Genomic DNA, 25,040 nt, shown 5'->3' on the forward strand with positions numbered 1-25,040 from the left:
CGTCATGTTGTCAGGCTTGTTGTAGATGAGGTCAGTGCTTCTTCTCCAGAAGTTCAGCACAACGAGGAAGCAGTCTCGACTTGTTCCCGCAGAGTTGCTGGAATCTCCCCGGTGTGAGATGTGATGCCGAGCGGGCGAGCATGCTGCGCTTCATTTGTTTTGACCTTTGATTGATTAGCTGTTAACCGGAGCTGAACAGGAGACAGGAGCAAAAGAAATTCTGCCCGAGACACCGTTTACTGCACCGAAGCTGACAAAATGCTTACAGTCAGCTTTCTCTTCTGTGCTGCTGCACCCACCACAGGCTTACACAGCTATTATTACTGTCATTTATATAATAAAATTTAATATAATTTAGTATAATATAATATTATATAATATTATATTATTAGCCTATTGTTAAAATGAAAATATCCCAAAAAAGTCTAACATTATATTATATTATATTATTTATATCATATAATATATATTATATTGTATATATTACGTTAAATTATTAGCCTATTGTTCAAATATAAATATCCTCAAAAAATCTGAAAATATATTAATATTATATTATATTATTAGCCTATTGTTGAAAAAATAATATCCTCAAAAAGTCTAAAAATAAATTTATTTATGTCATATTATATTATTAACCTATTGTTGAAATAAAAAATATCATACATATATGATAAAAAGCATACACATACCTAGGCTAATTATTGTTATTCTTTATTTTTTAGCAGAAATCTAAAACTGCATATTATGGCCCCCTCTTTGCAAAGCAGAAGGTCACTTCCACTTTATAGGCAACTCTTTTTACTCCTCATGACAATTAATCACAGCTAAGCATATTGACTACTTGAACTTCTTGGTTGGACGTTATGTCTATTAAAAAAAAACTAAATAAATTTATTAAATCTGACCATGTGCTCTGAAGGTGGATTAGAGGTGTTGCAGCTACTTTCAAGGGCATGATTTTGCAATGAGTGTCATTGTTAATTATATTTTTATGGCATATCTGTTGGTTTGCATTATGATTAACCGAAAAAAATGTGTGCTTACTCTTTCTAGGCCTGTTGAAGTCATGTTATTCTGTGTTCCTGTAATGCTTTTTTAGCATTGTTGTTTTCCTCCTGTTTTCATGATTAAAGACACATTCCCACACCATCCCTGTCCCATGATGTTTATCCGTTGATATTTAATTATATCAACCGCGACCAGAGGCGCTCGTTGCACCGCGGTGTAGTTCCACGGAGTGTCCAGCAGGGGGCGGAGTGGAGGCGACACCACCGGAAATAGACACAAATAAAGCGGAAGAAGAGGGGGAGAAAAATCCTCGGTGATTTTCTTCTAGCTGTGCTGTGTGAAATTGAGCAAGTCTTTCTGTGTCAAACTCACTCACTGTCGTCGCGACGGAGCCGAAACATGGATAGATAGTGTTTGTTTATTTGGGTAAGTTCGCAGTTTATCGAGTAATATTAGCAAGCGGCGATTATGAAGCCGCTTCGTTGGGTTAGCTGCTAATGTTAGCCCGTCCGGCTAAATTCAAAGCTTGTTAGCTGCTATTGTTTTTAGCATATAACGTTTTGTTAGGGGCGGTATTTCACGAGTTTTACTTTTTTGTTAACGCTGTACAGCCGTTTAACATGCACATATGTCGTTTTATTGTACGAGTGTGTTGTTGTTTTGCTATCTTTTGGAATATTGTGAGTGGAAACAACAGCGATGTTTTCCGACTAAGTTTCTGCCTGTGTCTTGTAGCTAACGTCAATAGTAATCCTGATTAACTCTGTCCTACAACATTACCATGTCTTTTATCTGGGGGTGAAGATAAATTAAAAAAACAAAAAACATCAGCAGTGGGGTTTCATACAACAGGGAGACACGAATGGAAAATAAATAGACCAAAATAGACAACAGAATATGAAAAACAAAGTGAATGTATAGACAAAATGGATTGGGATTTTGTATTGGGACAGAACAATTCTACATTTAAGGTGCACATTATTCATAAAGCTTGTGCTGTGATGCTGAATTTTGTAATTTCTGACTATTTTCCACAGACATTATCCATCACATCTGTGCCCATCTTGGACTGACACACAGGACTCTGACACAGAAAGACACATTTTTTTTTTTTTTGCCTCTTGTGAAACTCCACATTCCTTCCACTTTCCCTGTTGCCACCAGCATGGCCAACAGCACCGCAACAGCAGTGAAGGTTATGACCCCTGGTCCTGCTGGCAGAAGTAGTCCGGAGGGATCTCAGGTCAGTCCAGCTTCTTATTCACTTTACCCAAAGATGCTGCAGGGCTGGGCAAATCTTATGCCATAGATTAGAAGCGGTGACATTTTGCCTGCTTATTTAAACTGTGTGTGTGTGTGTGTGTGTGTGTGTGTGTGTTGATATCTTGCATCATTTAAATTATAGGTAGGTTATGTAGTTTTTTTTATGTATTAATTTATGAGTAAGAAGAACAAATTATTCACTACATTAAAGCTGCATAAAGTGTGGGACAGTCCTAATGTTAAATCTGCCTATTGTTAATCTTTGATTAGTGACTGATTATACGTTGACGTTCTCTCTGTAAATGTATGTAGCACGAAGGTTGTATATTTACATGAGATATTTTATGAATACATCCAAAGATCCACAACACTTTTGTTGGTCTTTGCTTTAAATAAAAAATAAAAAAACAATGTATGCACTACGGCCATTGTTTACTGACTGAATGGAAACACCTGCTTTCTCTCCAGGTGCTCAGTAAGAAGAAGCTGCAGGATCTGGTGAGAGAAATCGATCCCAATGAGCAGCTGGATGAGGACGTTGAGGAGGTCTGTCAGTGGTTTTAATTGCAGTTTTAAATCAAATTTGCATGTTTTTTGGGGGCCAGAAAAAACAGTGGAATGTCTGGGGTGAAATGAATACCGCTTGCATCTTGTTTTTGTTGCTTTCCATCTGCCCGAACCTACGGCCACATCCATCATTTGGAAATGTTATTCTATTGAAAGTCTGGCTGCATGATAAATGATGTGAGCAGCTGAAATAATATGAGGGATTGCGGTGGATTGTTTCCTTTCACTGTACACAATGGTTGGTTTTTAACGTGTCTGTCTCTTTTCAGATGCTGCTACAAATTGCAGATGACTTTATAGAGAGTGTAGTGACGGCAGCCTGTCAACTGGCTCGCCATCGCAAGTCCAACACCTTGGAGGTGAAGGATGTTCAATTACATCTCGGTGAGTTGCTGGTGACTTTTTTTCTGGGTTGTGTGATATCTAATCTTTTCAAAAGGATAAAAGAGAAATATCTAAATTATCTGATGGTCAGCCTGTAATTACAAAGGGGGGATAATTGCTTTCTAAGATGACAGGCTCAGGACAAAATTAATACCCCACCCAGCATATCATGACTACTTGATGTGTGAGTCATTCATTTTTTTTTTTTAACCCAAAGTGATATCTTATTACTTTTTTTGTCATATGATATTTGTATTATGGTATGACGGCTACTTTTGAATTACATTTTTTTTAATCAAACTGTCTATGCAACTAAAAAATCTGCATTCCTTTTTTAATAAAAAAAAAAAAAAACTTCTGACAGTTGGCTTCTCAAGTGGGAGCTGTCAGGGATCCATGTGCTGTGGAGAAAAGAATGACAAAGATGTTTTCAACTTTCTCCTTGAATGTCTGCAAGTGTTCAACCAGAAAAAGTTTGTGTGAAATGTCCAGATAGGTCTAGGTTAGCATGCCAACAAAATCACTGGTAGGGACTTCGTTTTAACTTTTCCATGGCTGTGTTCGGATTAGAGCGAAGGAGAATAGCCAAGACAGTCATTGAAGTTGAAATGATTTACTTTATTTATATATTTGATTATTAACTGTTTTTGGAAAAGAGATAGAGGTTGTGTCTCTGTACACACATACACAGGTATTTCTTTAAACAAAGCGCTTTCTCTATATTTCTATGGACACATAAATGGCATTTCGGGAAGCTGAAAACTCCTTGGCAAATGCGAACATACAGCAATTGTAAGGATACTGGAACATTTCAGTTTGTGTGCTGACGGAATGGATGTTGTTTAAAGTTTCTATTTGAAAGGCACAAATGGACATTCATAATACAATGATTGAAAAGAGAGACAAGTACGGTTGCTTACAAGGTTTCACTGACAAGTTATTCAAGAGGATTCTATGAAGAGGTGTCACAATCTGACTTGTTCATAGTATTTTCTGTAGCTAAGCAACCGACCAGAGTCGATACAATCTGCTTCCTCTTCACAGCGGCATACTCATACCCAGTTTAAGTGGATGGCCATGAATTTTCCTGCTGACATTGTGTTATGCTTTCCTTAGAGCGCCAGTGGAACATGTGGATTCCTGGTTATGGCTCGGACGAGATCCGGCCGTTCAAGAAGGCGTGCACCACAGAGGCTCACAAACAGGTGAGCAGTAGAAGGCTTTGTTATTCTGTTGGATGTCTTAGAATATTCCTGTTATGGCTACATGCAGAGAAACTGTTGATTACTAATCTTGTAATGAACACACAGTGAGCCTAACTGTTTGTTTTTGTCTTCCTTTCAGAGAATGGCGCTGATCCGCAAGACAACCAAAAAGTAGCACGACTGTATGCTCATATGTTGTATCCACTCTCTATATTGTCTTTTTTTTTTCTTGTTTTTTGTTTTTCTCTTGTCTACTGGGACTATTTTGGACTAATGACGACAAAAAATATGGTTTGGGTGGGGTTTTTTTTTTTTTTGGACATTAGATAGTGTTTCATCGTTTTGACTCTCTAACTTTTTGAGTGTTTTGCCAGCACCGTCTCACAATATTGTAAATCTCGTCTCTGATTCTGTTTCATTGCCATTAAGCTAAGCCTGGCAGAACTTTATTCATTGCATTTTTGTCAATAAACATTTACTGGAATACTTCTTTTTGGATTATGATCACTGCTGTATCCAGTTTACCTTTTTGATACAAAAGCATTTGGGAGTGTTACTGATTCACCTGCCTCCTTTTTAAAATTGGTATTTATAGTTATCTTAAAAATAGCTGATCATAGCCATTGAGTATGTATGAGATTATAGCCCCAATGTGTACCCACTCTAATCATACAATGCTGTTGATTTTATAGTTTCTTTCAATAGAGATAATTCCAAATTCCTACTACAAATGGTGGCCACAAATACAGTAAATTGTTGTTACATGTGTAATGTGCTGTTGTGTATCGTCTATGAATGTAGTAGGTTTTTATTACATAACACATTTATTTCAACCATCCGTGTAAATGTTATTTTTATTTTTCTCTATTTCAGCATATTGAATCAAAATACTTTTCACACTGTTCGATTAAAAAAATAAAACAATAAAAAAATGGAATATCAAACGAGCAGTAATCTTGGAGTATGGCATCTATTGCCAGACTTGACTGAGAATAAGTTAGCCAAGGGTTTTACTTACATCAACAGTTATGAGTCTGTAGGGAGGGACTCAACTTTATTTCATACAAAACAACATTCACCTGTTAATGTAAAAGTGATTCAGTCTTTGTGCTTTTGAGCAGTTTTCCTTATGACTGGAAAGAAAAGTGCTGTAATCATGACAACACGGAAGTTTTGAAGGTGTAAGTGGAGAGAAACATGTAAAATAATAATGAAAAATAATCAGTTTACCTACTGTGTACTTGCAGAGATCCAAGGAAACAGTGCAGCCCGCAGACACAACAGTTGACTTGTCAGTGTATCTTTAATCTGGGTGTCTTTTAGTAGCAAAAGAAATTCCGTGCGTTTTGGTTGCAGACACACAGGAGGCTGTTCATCAGCCAGATGAATAGTAATTGCTATAGAAACCTGTCATAACATTTCAAAACAGCAATATCCAAAGGCACCCCAGAGTTTTTATTGAATTAATTTCAACAACAGCACCTGAAAACAACGACTCGCTCGCAGGATTCTGTGCAATTAGTGGTAATGCAACGAAGCCTTTTCCGGACTACTTAGGCCCAGAAGGATTAATTCACAATTGCTGAGGGTGATGCTTCTAATCTGAGCCGGGGGAACAACAGCTGAACTGTGGCCAGCCACGGACAGATAAAGAAACAGATAAGAATCACAGATTATGTCTAGGAATGGATTCAGTGGAAAAGGGAGAGTATTCTCTCAGTGTAGCAAGTATTTCACAAGAAGAGTTTTTTTCTTAATCATATTGCAACCACTATCTTAAAACCCCTTAGGGCTGACCATATCAACTCAGGCCCGTGGGCCGACAGCAGCCCATTAACATCCTCAGCCCGGCCCTTTGATCATTTCATCAGGGAGCTAATTGGCCCATTGTCATATCCGTTGCGAAGCACAAAAATAGTCTTATTTAGGGTATGTGAAAGTCTGGTCCCTTATCACTTTTTATCAAATGTGTCCCTTCTAAAAAAAAGGAGTGGAATGTAGCCTAAGGGGATCAAGACCCCCCAGTTTGGCAACCACTACTGTAGTGGTGGAAGAAGCACTCAGATCCTTTAAGTGAAACTCTCGCCTAAATGCAACCAAGGCTTTTTTTTGTGAATGTATGAGTCAAACCTTCGTGTGAAAGCATAATTACGACGAAAGAGGCACTTTTAAGATTTACCGTATTTTCGTTTTCGGGTCAAACTCATTTTAAATGGGAGTGCTTAAGCGATAGCAGCAAAATCGCTGTTTTTAAAACACTGAGAAGACTCGACACAACATGAAACTTTGCTCATAGTATCACCAGGGTCTCTACACGTGAACACGAGCATTGTTTGTGTAGACAGAGTTTGCTAAAAAGAGAGTTTTTTGACAACTCATGTTAGCCGCCGTCCTGCCAGTGAGAAGTGTCGATTTCAGAATGCAACGTAACATGTAGGACAGTTAAGATGGACAGCTCCTAAAGCTAAAATTTGTTGTTTTGTCGTTAGCGAAAAACAATATTGACCTTGCAGTTGAAAAAGGAGCCTCATATAAGAAACAATACTAAAATCAAAAGCCGGAAAAGTCATGTGAGATATCGCGTGGATAGTTGTTGCAGGAAGACAGTAGCGTTCCACCTTAACTCTAACTAAATTTATATCACATTCTGAGATCGATACTTCTCGGCTGCCATGACAGCGGCTAGAGGAACAAGCTACTGCTAAGGTGAGTTGTTTAAAAAATTTCTTTTTTGCAAACTCTGTGTACACAAACAATGTTCTCAATGCTCGTGTTCATGTGTAGAGACCCTGGTGATACTACGAGCAAAGTTTCATGTTGCGTCGAGCCTTCTTAGTGTTTTAAAAATAGCCATTTTGATGCTATCGCTAAAGTGCCCCAAGTACTCCCATTAAAAATGATTTTGACCCAAAAACGAAAATACAGTCAATCTTAAAAGTGCCTCTTTCGTCGTAATTATTCTTTTACACGAAGGCTTGACTCATATACACACAAAAAAAGCCTAAGTTGCATTTTGGCGCGAGTTTCACTTTAAGTAAAAGTAAGAATACCACACTGAAAATACTCAAGTACAAGTGGAGAAAGACCTGCATCGAGACCTTACATAAGAAAACATATTAAAACAAACTTGTACTTAAAAGTGCTCATTCCTCAGAAGAGTGGTTGCTGTCAGTGTTAGACTATTATATCTGATGTTTTTTTTAATTATATAATTGCTTCAGTAATGTTGTATGTTGTGTATTTCACTGCTAGATGTTTAAAGTGGCACTAATTTCAAATACTCTATAGATCTTCAGCTGATCATCATATTTCATCATATCTTTGTAGCACTGCTGTCTTGTGAGAACCACACATCACCAAAAAGTCAACTTTTCAGCTTTGCGATGATTGATTTAGTTTAGGATATTTTTTTATTAACCGAGAAAGGAACACACAATCATAACATCTGGACAGGAAGCGTATGAAAAACTGTAATCTGAAAAATAACTAGTAACTAAATCTGCCATACTCGTGTAGTGGATGTCGATCTGTAAAGTTGCATACAATGGAACAAGTAATTAAATACAAGTGCCTTAAATTTGTACTTAAATGCAGCACTTACATTACAGTACTTTTGCACTGTAAAGGTCTTGAGGTCTTAAAATAATAAATTACTTACAATGCTACTGTAGCATGTTAGCATGCCTAGTACAGCGATGGCTGATGGAAATGTCAGTAGTTTTGCAGCTATGTAGTAAAAAAACACAAAAAAAGTAGTGGTCGCATTGAGATTTGGAGCTGATAATAGTGCTAGATGAAAAATTAAAAGACTTTGAACATCAGTAACAAATTTCACAGCAAACCATGCAGCAGACATCAAGACATCTCCCCTAAAACCAAATGTCAACCTAATGGTGGTGTTACATGAAAAGACAGTACGAATGAAATAATCCTCTCGGTACCACGGGCTGTCTGTGCAAAATGTCACCCGTCCAATAGTTTTTCTTTTTAGGCTTTATGTACATTTCAGTCAGGACCCAAGATTTTATCCAGATTATGGATAAAAAAAAATGTCTGTTACGTAAAACCTTTATTTCTGAAGTTATACCCTCACCCATTTAAAGGTATGTCAAAGCATTGTTAAATTCAAAGTCACAAAACGTTGCCTTAAGTCAGTCTCAACAATGGTGCAAAAAAGAAATCAGTGTTTCATTATGGTCACGTTGTTACAGTGACATTCCACCACAAATCCAACCTCCTGAAAGGCTGGGTTTGGTTCCACGGAAACATGGGTGTATATGCGCGAACCACCGCCATTCCAGTTCAACCGCAGCACTTCTTGTTGTTCTTGGGAGGTGTGCTGTGCTGCACCAGGCTGGCTCTGTGCAACTTCAGTGCCTGTGGTGCAGCACACTTGACTCCATCCCAACCCTCCTGCGGCTCCACCTCGCCGCTCAGCAGACCCTGGTAGACCCGGCGAGTGAGCAGCTCGAAGGCCGCCCTCACGTTGTGGCCCGACTTGGCGGAGGCCTCTACGTAGGGCATCCCCAGTTGTCCGGCCAGTTTCTCAGCCTCTAGCCGGCTCACCGCCCTCTCCTCGTGACCTTCCAGGTCGCTTTTTTGGCCCACCAGGACGAACACGACCTTGTGTGGCTGCACTCGCTCGCACACCTCGGTGTGCCACTCCTTAATGTGGTCAAAGGTGGCTCTGTTGGACATGTCAAACACCAGCATGCCTCCGACTGAGTTGCGGTAATAAGAACGGGTCACTGACCTGAGGAGAGAAGAGAAACACGGCGGGGAAAATAAACTAGAGGAAGGGATGGGGGGGTTTAAATTTCTACAGATGAAAGCCTCCAAACATCCTCATTGAGCAGAGCAGAGTTCAGACTCTGATAGCAACTTATTTCCTGTTCTAGTGAGCAAATAATCCGCTGATTCTCTGAACAGTTTGAGCTGAGATTTTGTAGATAAGCTGATTGACAAAGAGTCTGTGTCTTTGTAAGAAAATTGATAACCTTTTTGTTTTTCCAACCCTAATCGTGAAACTGTCAGGAGGCTCGTAGTTCCCCCGCGAGTCACTGGATGTTTGAACCAAAGAAAAAAGGGATTAGCGAAGGTTCCCCCTAGATGCCAGGTGGTAAAAAACTTTACTTCTTCGTACTTCTGTATGAAAACAAACCTGTTTTGGCTGAGCTTTCAGCTGACTCATGTGGGATTAGCCGTCTACAGATACCACGCAGGGAGGAGGTAAACACAAACAGGCACAGTTTGCAATTTGCCACGGTTCACTCAACTGGAGAACTGAAATAATGAATTTAGAGACAGAACGGAACACGCTGCTCCTAGTTTTTTATTCATTAAATATCCTGAGCGGGAAGAAAAATGCCGTTTCCACTTTAAGCACTACACATAATGCATCTCTGTGCACGCTGCACACTGGAATTGTGAGGCTGACAGGGTGGATACACAGTCACAGCTGAGAGCAAACATTGATGAACAGCTCCGATGTGAATGGAATAACCGCTGGTAGTTTATTTAGATAGTATATCTGCATGCATGAGAGTCATTCTTTAATATTTAACATAAGAATGGCATTGGTTGTTTTAATAAAGAGGCCAAGGACAGTGCAAGTAGGCCTGGTGCATATAAAGACGGATAGATACCCAACCGAGCAAAGACTCCAAACTGTAAGACTGACGTCGCGTAGACGTCACAAGATGGGTTCATCCTCACCTGAACCTCTCCTGCCCGGCTGTGTCCCAGAACTGCAGCTTGACACGAACCCCCGGCTCCACCTCCAGGAAGTGCACATAGAAGTCAACACCCACCGTCTGGTTTATGGACTCCAGGAACAAGTCTTCAGTGTAGCGCTTCAGCAAAGAGGACTTGCCCACTGTGGAGTCCCCCAGCATGATGATCCTGAACTGGTACTGCCACAAAGTCAGGTCCATTGTCGCTGGTAGGGATGAAAACAGCCTTTGAGGATACAGCCTAGAGAAGAAAAATAATAAAAATAAGATGCAGGATTAGAATAAGATGCTAAGTAAAGAGAATTAGTCCAGATGGACAGATATAGAGAAAGAAAAAAGGGATGAAACCTGTACGAGCCTAGCAATCCCACACCAGCTTCTCACCAAGGGGCTCCTTATGTTTGATATTCCAAATGTTGAGAAACAACCACAGCAGCCACTCCTTGTAAATGTCACAATCTGTAGCGCAGTCTGTGTTCACAGTCATCCCCAAACTCCTACCCCTATTTCCACTGACGGCTGCAGCACAGGACGCTCGGCCTCACTCCCATGGTGGTTCTCGTCAAACCCTCTAAAAGCAAACAAAAGCAGATCCCAGTATCGCAGCAGTTCTCATCTGAGCTGCTGATCTAAACTGCTACTGTAAGCATGGGCATGAGTGTGTGCTGCATGGAGGTGTGGCCTCCCAAAGTTTTGCCTGTTGCTACTTGACAAAAGGTGGGGCGAAAAAGCGCAAGGACGCAGGGAGGGCAGCTGAGGAAAGGGAGGGACAGATGTGGGAGACAAGGGAGGGAGGGGCGTGGATTAAGAGGAAGTACTAGTTGAACTTAATACCATATCAAGGCAAGCCCCTTGCACTTTCCTGCTGTTGCCAGCTCACAAGTGCATGCCATCAGTAACAATCATAGTGAAGTGTAGGCAGCTGTTTGACAAGACAATTCACTTTATGGTCTTGTCCGTAGCGTGTACACCTCCACCTAAAAGGGGAAGTTGATAACAATGCAGCTTTATATTCCCTGGGAAATGCCAGGACACGCTCAGGATATGTAATTCAATAGGTTTGTCGCAGGTTATATTTACATTGACTATTCTAGTGATGACTACATGTCTGTTTATTTTCATTTGGTCATCTTGCTCATTTTAGTGGCCAATTAAACACAGGCGCAAGTCATCAAAAGTTGCAGTTTGTAAGAAAGTCAATTTTTGAGTCTCATTACCGACTCATCAAATACAGACACTTTAGGATTGTGGGTAGAGTCGGCCACAATCCTCAAGCACCAGTGTTTGATGAGCTGGGAATGAGACTCAAGGAATCAACTCTCTTACAAATTGGAACTTTAAAGGCTCGATCTGTGGTCAAAATATAAACCAGCATTTTAGATGTACAATTAAGACACCGGCATCACTCCCAGATTGATTGAGATTCCACTGGAGAGAATCACCAGACAACTTAATCAAAGTAATTGTGTTCTGTTAATGGTTTGTTTACATAATTTCGATAAACCTCTGCTGCAGCCCTTTTTATATATGCGGGGGTTAATTAGCAGGACGGCCTCTACAGGGCTGCTAAAGCCGCTTCAGACTTTTAATGTGGAATGTAAATAAATACAGTGGGCACCGGTGGTTTCAAGTGCGAAGACCCTGAAAATGGTACTATCGGTGAATACATAGCTCTTCAGTTCCTCCAAGTGTTGTTACAAGACTCAAGTTTCACACTGTCATCAGAGAACTTGCAATCACTCCTAAACTCCGCTAGACCAGAATAAAGGTCAGATGTCATGGGGAATAAAAATGTATTTATTCAGAATAAACAAACATAACATCAAATATGTACCCGAAATTCATAAATCTGAAAATATGGCATTTCTTTTCTAAACACGCAGGTCACCAGCTGATACATGAAGGCATCGTCAGCAATCATTTAATCTCATTTCATATGACAAAGCGAAAGACTAACTTGTAAGCTTCTCATCTACAGCTGGCTGCTAATGATGTTTCGAGATCAAATCCATGTTTTTCTTTCAGTTTAAAAAGAAATCACTTTTCTTTTCCCAAGCATTGTTTTTCACTTAATACTGCTGACTCACTTTCAACTGGTGGGATTGTCAGATGACTGTGAATCAGTCAATCAGGAAGTTCTGGTGTCAGACACGGCACCGAGTTCAAAACCGCGTTTGTTGATGTCAGCAGGTGAAAGGTTTCAAATATAAAAGTCAAACAAGCTGAACAGATTTGTTCAGCTTAAGGCAAAACACCAAGAAGTTTTCCAATTTCAACTTTCATGCAGAATTTTTATCTCAGTGTCATTTTGATATTAACTTAACTAATCACTTTATTACCACAGAAAATATAAATATAACCTACAGTCACAAAAGCACAATTTCATGGTCCAGTTTAATCTTGCATATAGATTTTGCATGCACAATCCATGCATTACAGGGCAAGACTATTTTAAACCAGAAAATCATGTAGTTTGCACTTTAGTGTCATCACCCGAATGAATTTGATAATAAGCCATTAAACCTAAAAGGATACAATACATAAAATCAACTTGTTATACAATAACACTTCAAAGAGGCAAATATATCCATGATATGTCACTGTAACAACTGTATGAAATCATGAACCTCTCCGTTTTCATCCATTGGATTAATTGAGTGATTTGCAGGATGGCTGCACCAAAAACAAACCTGAGGAATGCTCATGTTTCTTCTTAACGGTGTGCAACAGACTTTGAGGTACGTCTTCTCTTATTGGTGGGTGTGTCAGAAATGTTACCCAATCAGCAGCAGCATGTATATAGATATAGACCTCATATATATAGACCTCACCATGATAAGCAGGCAGACTAGGCAGTATGCATGTAGAACCCAACACAATGTTCTACCAATCACCGTTTTCCATTTAAATAAATGGTGTGCTACATTTTGTGGAGGCTGAATGTGCCCCTGATTGCATACCCCCAACCCTTTGTCACTGTTGCCTCCTGAAGACTGATCTGCTTATTCCAAGGGAGTCACAAGTTTCTATACCTGACTGCAATGTATACTATCCATCTCTTCACATTTTCTTTGCAGGTATTTCATAACACACTTTGCTTATTACAGCAAATCTACACTCCTACGAAGTTAGCTGCAAGACATCACTTTACTTTTATAAAATCACAGAAGGCATAATATATTTAGAGCATAAATTATTAACACATTGTACCAATCAGAGTCTAAAAATAGCTCAACAAAAGCTTTGGTTTTTCCAGTGTCAGACCAGCTTTTTTCTCAGCCTGGCATTTACCTGCATGAGTGACACACACACAAAAACTACACGTGCTTTAGTCTCAGGACAGAGAGGGGAACTTGAGCTCGGAGATGTCCACTTCAGGAGAGCTGCTGCCACTGCTGCCGCTGTAAGTGTCCCTGCGATGGAGGAGAGAGGCATAAAAATGAGCATTACAGCAGTAACGCCTGACAGGGATCGCAAATGCAATGAAGACATAGTGTCATTGTAAACTGTAGCTGTAATACCCATGGGTCCTTAGATGCAATTACTGTGCATTAAAATAAGGCAGTGTAGGTTATGACAACAAATAAAAATGTGCTCATAAATTTCCACTCAAGAGAAGAGAATGCATAATGCATTATCAATACTACCCTCCTGTAAACATTACTTAGTATGCAAGTAATCCACCAGTTAAAAGATTGGTTGAAATGTAGGATTCCCCCCTATGAAGATATGTTCCAAGTGTTTAAATTGGAGATGCACCAATCCACTATTTCAGTATTGATCTGATCCAACATGTGAATCTGCATATCTGCCAATACAGGAACTGATAGTGATACCAGAATATACAGTCCAGAACTGGTAAGACACCAGAACCATTACCGCCTTGAGTTATGTGATGGCATGCTGTGACCACTGTAGGGCGCTGCAAGACTGTCTCTTGTAAGTTTCTTTTTTTTAACATTACTGTGTTGTTTAAAAAAGGGAAGGCGGTTGGTATATATACACTGGTATGAAACACACCAATAGTGTTACCATAGCAAAAATCCAAGATGTTTTTCTTTCAAGTCAGAATGTCCAAATATTGTTGAAATGCTTGCATCCTTGGCTACCAGCTCTGCTGATGTTAGCACCCATGGGGAATATAAAAACCTCAGACTGTGGATTCAGAATATTGTATGTGGATCTGTAATATCAGTTCATTAGCCAACGAAGGAACTGCATCAGGATCTTTTAAATTTAATTCAGAAATGATCGCTACTGCAGAGAAAATTTTATATAAAAAGCACTGAAATAACACTTCCAACTTCTGTGCAAACCTGTTACAAACCCAAACTGGAGTTTCAGAGTGCTGAAGGAGCAATATACAGTAAATTAGCGGTTTTAACGTCCATCAAATAATGTTTAAATAACACATTGTGTGTCAGCGCTTACCGTGGAGACAGGCGACAGCCCTTGTTGAGGTAGCTCTGCAGTTTTCCTGCAGCAGCCAGCAGGAGACCAAAGTATGGAGGTGAAGGTTTGATGGGCCTTGAGGTGAACTCTGGGTGATATTGCACACCAACAAAGTAACAATGATCTGGAACAAAGACGGGTCAATTAGTTTGAACTTGCTGACCCCGCCCCCAATACCATTTACACTTCATTGTCTAAAAAACAGAAATGATAAAAGTACATCTCAAGGATCAACCAGCTGAATACAGCACGTTGTATTCATTATCACACAACAGCATGTGCATTCATGTGTTCAATGACACTTTTACTCACCCTCCAATTCAATGACCTCCATTCTCTCTCCTTCCACATCCTGCCCGACAAACTGAAGACCTTTGTTTTCAAAGTGGTGTTTCAGCTCAGGGTTCACCTAGAATGAACAGAGATTCAATGATTCAAGGAAGGCTTCTGATGAATAAGGGTTCATGGTTATCTTATAATACTTGAACACTGTAGCTTGACACAGATGAAAAATAAAGAATATAAATATACATTTATGTACAGGCAGAATAACGTCTAGTCTACACATATGCAGTTTTTTATGGAAACAAATAATTTCCTTTAAAACTTAGTCTTTAGTCCACAGTCAGTAAAAATTTTAATAAATATTTTTTGGCAAGATTCTTAAAAAATCCCATGCCTGTATATCCATGTGTACATGTAGAGCAGTATGTCTGAGAAACAATTTTTGCATGCCCATTACTGCTTTAGGAATTGAGCATGCGCCTGAAACAATAGCAAGCTACTGGATATACGGAAAATAAAAAAAGGTGTCAAATAACTATAAGCACCACAATAATTAGCTAACGTTGTTTGTGTTTTTATCTTGAAACTGTGTAAGGAAAATAAACTCACTACACATCCCAAGAGTATTAAACACTGTTGATGTAAACTAAAACACCACCTACTGGCACGGCATGATTGCTTGAAATTGTTTTTACGTTTCTGCGTATACAGAGATTTATTAAAAAAAAAAAGTTTTCAAAAAGGTGGGAGAAAAAAATTGGTTTCAAAAAGATCTGTAATGAGAAGACAAGCTCAAGTTCTAAGCCCTCACAAAAAACCTTAAAACCTTGTTTTGGTTTCTACCTCAAATCTGTGTCTGTGCCTTTCATCCACATAATCCACGTTTCCGTACAGTTTTCCTGAAAGAATTAAATATCAGTTATCAGAAAAACAATTGAGCTGGAAAAGACCAAAAAGCAAACAGTGCACCATTAATGTGAGAAGGATACATACTCAGTACGCTGGGGATGGATCTGAAAATAGTCTGCCTCTTCCCCAACCTCATAGTCCCACCCATCTGCCCTGGGTTGTGCTCTGGCATATCAATCACCTGTCAAGATCCAACAGGATGTTAAAATCATTCTGGTGAAGCCCCTGCTGATATGGCTTGATATGAGCATGGCAGAAAAAGATAACTTACCACAGGGTGTTCGGATTCTGGATTAAATTCTGTGGAGTTGGCATCTAAAATGAGATAAGTGAAACAGATCTAAGCTCACATCCACCTCACAACATGTCTACAGGTTCTCTCTTTTTTTTCTCTCAAAATTAAATTAGAAACCATAGGAATCAAATTCTTCAACAGTGTCCTCGGCTGAACTGTGCAATTACTCACCTTCCCATCCGAGAACATTGCGGGCGAACTCACACACTGCCAGCTGCATGCCCAAACACACGCCTGCATAAAACAAGACCAGCAGGATCCTTGCATAATGAGCTCTATTGTAAGGATTCATAAATAAGCAAAGACTGAGCAATATCCCCCACCACTTACATGACTAACATTACTATATGTGCAAATTATAATAGAGTGCGAATATAACAAGTATTTCACCTCTCTGGAATTTTCTTGTACCATTATTTTGTACAACTTTGAATGCCTCAAGCGGATGTAATTAAGATTTTTTTTTCACCTCATAAAACCAAAATATTGTCAAAGTGAGATAAGAATCTCTTTAAATGGATCTTAAATTCCATAGAAATGAAACACAAAGCAAGTGATTGCACAAGTATTCATGCCCTTGCGGTCTTTCCTCTGGAGAATCGCCTGTGGCAGCAGTTTCAGCTTTGAATTTATGGGTGGAGTGGGTCTTCATAAAGTAGAACACAACGTGTTTTCTGATTTGCCTTTGCATAATTGCTCAAACTATGGAAAGTTGCACAAGAGATTGTTACAGAATTGTAATTATAAACTCCTGCAACATTTTCTCATTTGATTTGAGCTCTGGACTCTTTGAAAATCATTAACATTGTTTTTCGTTATGTGTAGCTTTGGCTTTATATTTCAGGTTCATGTTGGGCAGAGAAATACATTTCACCCTGAGTCAGAGTTCTCTGGCAGACCGTGGCAGCTTTTTCTTCAAGAGTTCACTGTATTTTGATGAATTCATTTTGCCCTTGACAAACCCTCCAGGGCTTGCTGCACAGATGTATCCAAACAGCATGAAGCACTGAAACTAATATGTAACTTCTTGACTTCTGGGCTGCACCAGTGGTGATTTAAATATGTTTGAATAAAGTGGTGGAATACTTATGCAATCAATTACATTCTGTTTTATATTGGTACTTTATACTTGGTTGATTTTGCAGCGAGTAACTTCATAGAGAATCTGTGGCTAATAAGTTCCTTGTTATATCCCCAGTAATTCAAGTATCAAGCTGCATACCAAGAATTATTAGCTGATCTTAAGCAGTAGCCAACATATAGGAGGAGACAACATGTCGTCTGTCTAAACTTCATCAGGTTAGCATGAAATCTTCCTAGATTGATATAATGAAGGAGGACACAGAGCTAATGAGACAGAAAAGTTACAAATCTTTCTTACCCAGAAATGGCTTGTTCTGTTTCCTTGCCCAGTTAATAGCTAGTATCTTGCCCTCTGTTCCTCTCACACCAAAACCTCCTGGTACCAACACACCTCTGTGGGCAGAGAGAAAGCAACACCAGACTCAGAAACGTTCCTTAGGCTACCACTACAATCTTCTGATCTCTATATTCAAATTTGTATTGTAAAAGTTTAATCAATATAAATATAATTGACTTATTTGGGATTTTTTTCCTTCTTTATGTTTGTTTTTTCCTGTGGTTGTTACTACATTTTTATCCTTGTAGCCTGAAGGAATGTGATTTCAGCGCACTGCTATAAAAAGAGCTCAATACTCAGTCAATTCTCCCTGAGTAAAAGGTGGCAGGGGCAAAACGCTCAACAACTATTGAAACAGCCCAAAATCTTGTAAGCAAGATTAATAAATACTGACACACAACAACAGCATTATGGCTTTTAAACCAAGTTGATATTAAGGGTCTATTTGATTTTGTTTTGTTTGTTTTACATTTGAGATGCTATGCAGTATGAAATCTAATGAGGATACACTTCTTCCAGAGACATTCAAAACAAATGCATCCAAACAAAAAAAACACTATATGCTCCAAACGTCTGTTTTTATATCAGTCCCATGTAGATGTCTACTTGGAAATAGCCTCAGGACTCAGACATTGTAGACATAATCTATAAATCAACATGAAAAAAATATTGTGATTTTGTACAAAGCACAAGTCCGCTGAATTTTATAGCTGCATAAGCTGCTGGGTAGAAAGCGCTCTACTGCCATCATGTGGCATACATGACAAAAATAAAATCACCACAGTGTAAAATTTAATTATCAGTCGTTTTAAATGTCAATCATCCAAGCCTACAGGTGGTTAGCTCTACTCACTGGGAACTGCAGAGTTTTTGCCAGGCCTCATGATATTTAACTGGCTCATCTTGCAGAGTGGTTGGCTCCAGGTCTGCCGAGTCGATGTACTGTAATAATAACAAACAGCATCATTTGGAAGGACATCAATCAACATCATGCCCACAGGCTAACTGCTGTATTAATTTATGCAAATGCTAGTCATGCCAAGTTTAAGTGTTGCAGTGATACTTAATACAATGATCAATGCATTAAACACATAAGGGTGCAATATTTACATACCTTGACCTCTAGTTTGTGATTAATGGCGAGGGCAGAGTGCTCTAGGGCTTTGATAACAGAGGTGTAGGAGTCGGCTAACTTTGTGTATTTTCCCACCAGGGCTATGGAAACATGCTCCAAGAGACGGTCAGATCTGAGAATAAAAGGGAGATCCTTCACAATACTGACCAATCATCATGTCTTCACAGCTACTCAAACAACAATTCAACGTTCGGTGATTTATCCCCTGCAGTATGTTGTAGGGACTTCTAGGTTTTAACATTTTTTAGTCTGTGTCCATTTTCTCAGAAACCTTACGCAAAGTTAGCAGTAAAAACACAATTTCCTACCTGTCAGCCATCTCCTTCCACTTTGCAAGCATCTTCCTGGGCCTAATGCCGACAGGCAGGTTCAAACGCTGACAGAAATAGCTCACAACACCCTGATCTTCGAGCAGCAGGGGCACTCTGTAGACTGAGGAGACATCTTGGACACAGATCACCTGAAAAGAAAATAATTTTTTAACTAACACAAGCGCTGAGCAATGTTAACGTCTTTTCATTAACATATACTTGGTGTACAATATAACTGTCATTAAAAATCATCTTGGTTCTTACATCCCAGCAGTGCCACACATGATCATACATCATCTGTTAGACAATAATCACACTACTCCACCTGTGTGGGCTCCACATGACAAAACATGGAGATCTTCTCCTTGACAGCCGTTTCCAGGGGTGTTGAACAGCGGCACATAATCTAAAAAAAGAGATAAATGTTTAATGTTATAAATCACAATATACAATGTGACTAGTGTTTAGTCTCATGGATTTAAAGATATAAATATCATACCTTAGATTTCAAATCAGAGTTTATTTGGTTGTGTACATCATTAGATGAATATGTCAGAAAGATTTATTAGCTAAAGATTTGTACACATAAATATTATAATAATATTAACTTTATCTATAAAGCGTCTTTAAAAACAGTTTACAAAGTGATTTGACAGGCAGAGCAAAAGCAGGACACTCTGGATGGTTATACATCTGGATAAATGCGGAACGGTCAAGCCAAACTGGGAGAAGTTAAAACAAGAAGGCAAGGAAAAAAAAAAAAAAAAGAGAGAGAGAAGGCACAAATATGTACAACTTTAATCTGACTCACCAAATCTGGAGACAAGCCCAGCCCTCTGAGCTCTCTGACACTGTTCTGGGTCGGCTTGGTTTTCTGTTCACCTGTGGTGTTGGGCTAAGGACGCATAAACAAATTCACCTCTTATTGTGAGTGGAAACCACACAAGTGGTGGAAAAAATTATGATACAGTTGCAGGGGTCCTTCAGTTATCACATTCTGTGCCGTACTTGTGGTATCAGGCTAACATGGATGTTGCAGAAGTTCTCCCTCTTCACTTTGAACTGGAACTGTCTGAAGGCCTCGATGAAGGGCATGCTCTCAATGTCTCCCACTGTGCCTCCCAGCTGTTGACACCAAACAGGATACACGAACACACACGTTGGTTTCGCAGCATCTTACATAACCCTTGTACACCCCCAGAGAGAACAAAATGTCATCAACTGTATTGCACCTATAATACTGTCAGAACTGGTTTGATGTATTAAAATCAGAAGAACTGCTGAAGGGCAAGGCAAAGCAAGTGGATTTATTAAGCTCCTTTCAATAAAAAAGCAATTAAAAAGTGCTTTGAGAATAGGCAGAATGGCATTTAGAAAGGATGTAAAAGAAACAAAAGGCAATATAGAAAAGGCAGACATGAATGAAGAGGAGTAGACAAAATAAAATGGAAGATAAAAATAAGCTCAAATTGAATAAGACAAACAGTAGAATAACAAATACAGTTCAGTGCCATGATAGGAATAAATTGCCCAAAGTTTCACTTGACAATCTGCAATTTAAAACAGAGAAGTTTAAACTCTAGTTTCCAAGAACTCAAAGTTTAAGCAGATCTGAATTTTTCTTGGAGTCCATTCCAAATATGTGGTGCATCGTACAAATGAGAGATAGTAAGCCGACTGAAGCCCCTGTTTGCCCCTGAAATGTTTTTTTGGCCTCAACCATTCAGTGCATATAAATCCAACCGTTTCGAATTTAAAAATCGATTATTTCAGGTATAGGAAGCCAGTGTGAAATATGACAACAGGAGTGATGTAATTCACCGTCATATCATCTGACTTAGCTGTAGCTGTCTGTTAGAGATAAACCTGTACAGGCAGAGTTACTGTGGTCGAGTCTACTGAATATAAATGCATAGAAGAGTTTCTCTAAATCTTGCTGAGACATGTTTGCGGTCCTTAGTATTAGCAAATGAAGCTGTGCACTGACATGGGCTGAATCTCCAAATGTTTTATGACAAGGTTAGAAATGAATTACCAATTTCAGCTGCACATATGCAAAATATGAAATATTTTCTCAGTAGATATTGTCAGACACACATCTCTGATGTTTTATTTAACATAAAAAAAAAAAACAACTTTGTTTTGTTCACTGTGTTTCCCCTGGCTCAAAGCAGAGCCAAGCCTACAAAAGAGAAGTTGTACAGATACCCCTCAACAAATCCATTTTTACATCTCTCGATTTTTTTGTTTTTCTACTTACAGACCAATATGTCTCTATTTCTCAGACTGCTTGCCAAGTACAGCACTTTATAATTGCTTTTAGCAATTTACTTGGTTATATCTCTAATGGCATGCTTTCTCTAGATGTCATTGACACGTTAAATAAATGCTCTGGTTACAATCATGTGAGGGGAAGTTGTAAACAAATTCCCGCTTGATGGGTACAGAATTGAACCCAAGACCAACTTACCTCTATGACACAAACTTGGGGCTCCACACCATCATCATCTACTGAGATTCTGGCCTGCCTCATCACCCATTCCTGGATGGCATCTGTGATGTGGGGTACCACTGGAAACAGATTTATAGGATAAAACACACAACTGCTCACTAGACATACTTAAGATAAGAAATAGAGTGCTTAACAAATTCTCGGTTGTACAGACACACAAGCAAACACAAACAGTGTTGCCACATGCATTAGTAACAAACCTCAATCAAGTCAAGGAGATTCACGTTTGGAGGGTGAGGACTTACTCACCTTGTACAGTCTTGCCCAGGTAGTCTCCCCTCCTCTCCTTGTTGATGACTGACTGGTAGATCTTTCCAGTGGTTAGGTTGTTGTCTCTGGTGAGACGGATGTCGAGGAAACGCTCATAGTTCCCCAAGTCCAAATCCACCTCCCCCCCATCATCAAGAACAAAGACTTCACCTGCAAAACAAAGATTATAGCCATTTATCATAAGGGGAATGAAACAACAGAGGAAACTCTGTGCTTTGTTTACTGACAACAAATATCTCGCTCTATGCAAATCAGCTTAATGTGGTCTGTCCAGCAGCCATTAGGCATCATGCTGCCACACCACTTCTTGTCGAATATGAACTGCAGGACACCACAAAATCGAATAAAACAGCCGATGATGCATCACATACAATAGAAAAGAAGCTTCTTCAGTGGACTCAATTACTCACCATGCTCATAAGGTGAGAAGGTGCCAGCATCAATATTGATATACGGATCAATTTTGATGGCTGTAACGTGAAGGCCACAGGACTTGAGGATTGTTCCCACGCTGCTGGCAATGATGCCCTTACCAATGCCAGATATTACACCACCAGTTACCAGGATGTACTTCATACTGGCACGAGAAGACCTAACACAAAAACAAAGAGACATGTATTGGTAAATACCAAGCATAAATACTTACATTACGCTCCCAAACTCAACCTGTCTACCCACTTTATGTTACTCAATTAGACTTCTTCACAATCACATTTATACAGGGCTTGGCAATATGGATTTCTTTTCAACTGATAATTATCTGCTCCAGTAATTCATGCACACCTGAGGGTAAGGAAGGATTTGAGCAAATATAGATACATTAATATTCCTTAGCTCTTATGAAATTTGTTATGTTTGAACTCTTAGATTTGTTTCCCCCTCGCTGAATACTTGTAGAACCTGTATTGCAAACTGCAGGTGTGTTGTCTTTCCAAATAATGCTCACACCAGCAACACGTTTGGCTCTCTGGGCTACTCTCTGTGCCTCCACCCAGGTAGCACTTGAACAAACATGCTGCACTTCTTCTACATTTATATACAGAAGTACTTTGTGTAGAGAGCGTTTTTTCCTATCGGATCAAATTTGAAACTAGTGGCTTATCCAACTCCCTTTATTTCTGTGTCTTTAAAGTGCCATTTGAAGTTTTCTAGCACACAGTTTACATTCAGCAATTTCTACTTAAACATATTGTGTGTATCGTCCATGTCTAAAGTTGGATACAGTGGCTTCCTCATGTCATTATTGCAAAACAAACTAAATTTGTAAACTGCAATGTTGTTGTTCCGTTCTGTACTTGCCACATCTGCTGCATGTCCATGTCCCTGGGAGAGGGATCCCTGCTCTGTGGCTCTTCCTGAGGTTCCTGTCATCTATTTTTGACTCCCTGTCAAACGCATTTTATTATCATTTTGTATAAGTTTTTCCTCACTCGAATCGAGGGTCTCAGGACAGAGAATGTTGCACTCTGTACAGATTGTAAAGCACACTGAGCCAATGTGATTGCAAATTTTGGCTGTACAAATAAAATATATTTGATCTATTACATTTTTTGGAACCTGCCTTGTCAACGACATTGTTTAATTCCTGGCAGTCTTCTTCTTCCCTGTCTTGCTGGTGCCTCTCGCTACCTGTAGATCAATGGAATATATGTGTAGCCACTGGCATAAGTGTAGAAAACACAGTTAATCTGGGTTTGGTTAAAGTCAATATTACTATATTTTAAAAGCAGGAAGAGGGTCTACATCTGGATCGCATAATATCAGACACATACCAATTGGTGACACTAAACGAGAAAATCCGACAAAATCGAGAGGTAGCACGCCAAAGTTAGCTGTTTAAAGCTGCTCCTAATTACAACTATTCAATGTTTAAAACTGCGATCAACCGTGAGATTTGAAATGAGTGGCGGGAAATTCAGTTGACAGCGCGCCGCGAGCTATCTAGGTCAGCTGCGTCAGACCCGTCATCTTCAGAGCACGATGCCAGTCTTCGCTGTCAGAAGTTAACAGACGGCTAAACACCCAATTATACAAAGCTGCTACTTTTAAGCAGTGGGGAAATGTGGTCTTACTTTCCTCAGCCTCAGCTTTGCCACAACCACTTTTAATGACTTCGTGTTGTTTTGAAAACGACTTCTGTTACAGCTAGCTAACACTTCTTAGCGTTAGCTGCCAAAGTTACAGCAGCAGCCTCTGGGGAAAGTTAGGTAACTTAACTGACACAACCTCTAGCATAAGTGTAACCAAGACAACATCGACCGACTTGACACTTTGCAGAATTTGTTGCCGTTACTGACCCCCCTGACTATTAAAACAAAATACACACTTACCAAACAGCTAAAGTGAAAGACGGCGAGGTAAATAACGCGGAGCCTTCTCTAACTACTGAGAATGTAATTAACTGTACTTCTATTTAGGAAAAGCATCAGGCTCCAAGTTCTTGCTGCGGTAAGAAAAAAAAAACACGTGTAGGACAGCCTGACTTGAGCCACTGCTTCTCAGTACAGCGTTCGTACTTCCGTTTCAGTGCATCATGGGTAATTCTATTCCCTTTACTCAGACTGTCAGGCAGACGCTGCGCCACCGCCCCCACGGCATCCACCAATCAGGTTGACGACTTCCGGGTTCGGTGACCGAGAGACTGTGACTGACAGGCCAAACTGAGGGCAATACAAATTCTATATATTCTTATGTTTTCATCGTATGACGTCAGGTTCATTTGAGAGGATGAAGTATTTCAAGGTCAATACAAGTGCAATTTATTACAATATGATGGATAGAAATTGAAATTGATCAGCCTAACTGAAACAAAATCAGTTAATCATGATGTTCTGTCCTTGTAAGTAAGTTGACATCTTTTTCATGACTGTTCCTGGACACTTTATACATGTATTTTATGTATGTATGCATGTATGTATGTATGTATGTATGTATGTATGTATGTATGTATTCAGATTACTAATGAATTCAAAAAGTCTCAATCATTTTTTAGAGTCCACTTCTGTCACCTAATATCCCTTTATCTGTTAGTTCAGACAGCAGTCTCACCACTAGATGGCATATGAGTTCTATGTTTCTTTTTTTTTTTTTAGCATTTATCAAGGCTACATTGAGTTTAATACATGCATAGGGTTATTGACAAATAATCCACACAGTGACTTCATGGGGAGTAAAGGAGTAAATTAGGCATCACATATGCCAACAAAGACATAAAGACTGGTGTAAGCATATCTATCCGTACATATATGCAACACAAAATAGAGCAATGGTCCCTTAAAACCCCATTTAT

At 39.3% G+C, this 25,040-nt stretch overlaps 3 protein-coding genes across 4 annotated transcripts; 1 reads left to right on the forward strand and 2 right to left on the reverse strand.

The window, feature by feature from the left end:
• Positions 1-1,265: 1,265 nt before the first annotated feature.
• taf12 (TAF12 RNA polymerase II, TATA box binding protein (TBP)-associated factor) lies at positions 1,266-5,263 on the forward strand. Its single transcript, XM_030395237.1, has 6 exons — positions 1,266-1,437; positions 2,049-2,254; positions 2,743-2,820; positions 3,111-3,225; positions 4,342-4,430; positions 4,570-5,263. The coding sequence occupies exons 2-6, from the start codon at positions 2,177-2,179 to the stop codon at positions 4,603-4,605; spliced, it is 396 nt and encodes a 131-aa protein (XP_030251097.1). The 5' UTR covers positions 1,266-1,437; positions 2,049-2,176; the 3' UTR covers positions 4,606-5,263.
• Positions 5,264-7,817: 2,554 nt separating this feature from the next.
• Positions 7,818-10,390, reverse strand: rab42b (RAB42, member RAS oncogene family). Its single transcript, XM_030394394.1, has 2 exons — positions 10,146-10,390; positions 7,818-9,183 (listed from the first exon to the last, which is right to left on the reverse strand). Exons 1-2 carry the CDS (start codon positions 10,361-10,363, stop codon positions 8,733-8,735), a joined length of 669 nt encoding a protein of 222 aa, XP_030250254.1. The 5' UTR covers positions 10,364-10,390; the 3' UTR covers positions 7,818-8,732.
• Positions 10,391-11,938: 1,548 nt separating this feature from the next.
• On the reverse strand, positions 11,939-24,281 carry ctps1b (CTP synthase 1b). 2 transcript variants are annotated; one of them, XM_030394392.1, is made up of 20 exons: positions 24,082-24,281; positions 23,313-23,380; positions 23,051-23,136; positions 22,162-22,343; positions 21,731-21,901; positions 21,440-21,540; positions 19,978-20,094; positions 19,781-19,864; positions 19,295-19,375; positions 18,967-19,118; positions 18,638-18,770; positions 18,377-18,465; positions 17,485-17,579; positions 16,275-16,337; positions 16,080-16,123; positions 15,893-15,989; positions 15,743-15,798; positions 14,927-15,023; positions 14,594-14,738; positions 11,939-13,575 (listed from the first exon to the last, which is right to left on the reverse strand). In XM_030394392.1, the coding sequence occupies exons 3-20, from the start codon at positions 23,068-23,070 to the stop codon at positions 13,497-13,499; spliced, it is 1,806 nt and encodes a 601-aa protein (XP_030250252.1). In that variant the 5' UTR covers positions 23,071-23,136; positions 23,313-23,380; positions 24,082-24,281; the 3' UTR covers positions 11,939-13,496. The 2 variants fall into 2 exon arrangements, with proteins under 2 accessions (XP_030250252.1, XP_030250253.1); XM_030394393.1 differs by lacking the exons at positions 23,051-23,136; positions 23,313-23,380 and having other exon boundaries at positions 24,082-24,280.
• Between the last annotated feature and the right edge of the window lie 759 nt (positions 24,282-25,040).

This window comes from Sparus aurata, chromosome 17 (genome assembly GCF_900880675.1).
Source record: "Sparus aurata chromosome 17, fSpaAur1.1, whole genome shotgun sequence".
Taxonomy (NCBI): domain Eukaryota; kingdom Metazoa; phylum Chordata; class Actinopteri; order Spariformes; family Sparidae; genus Sparus; species Sparus aurata.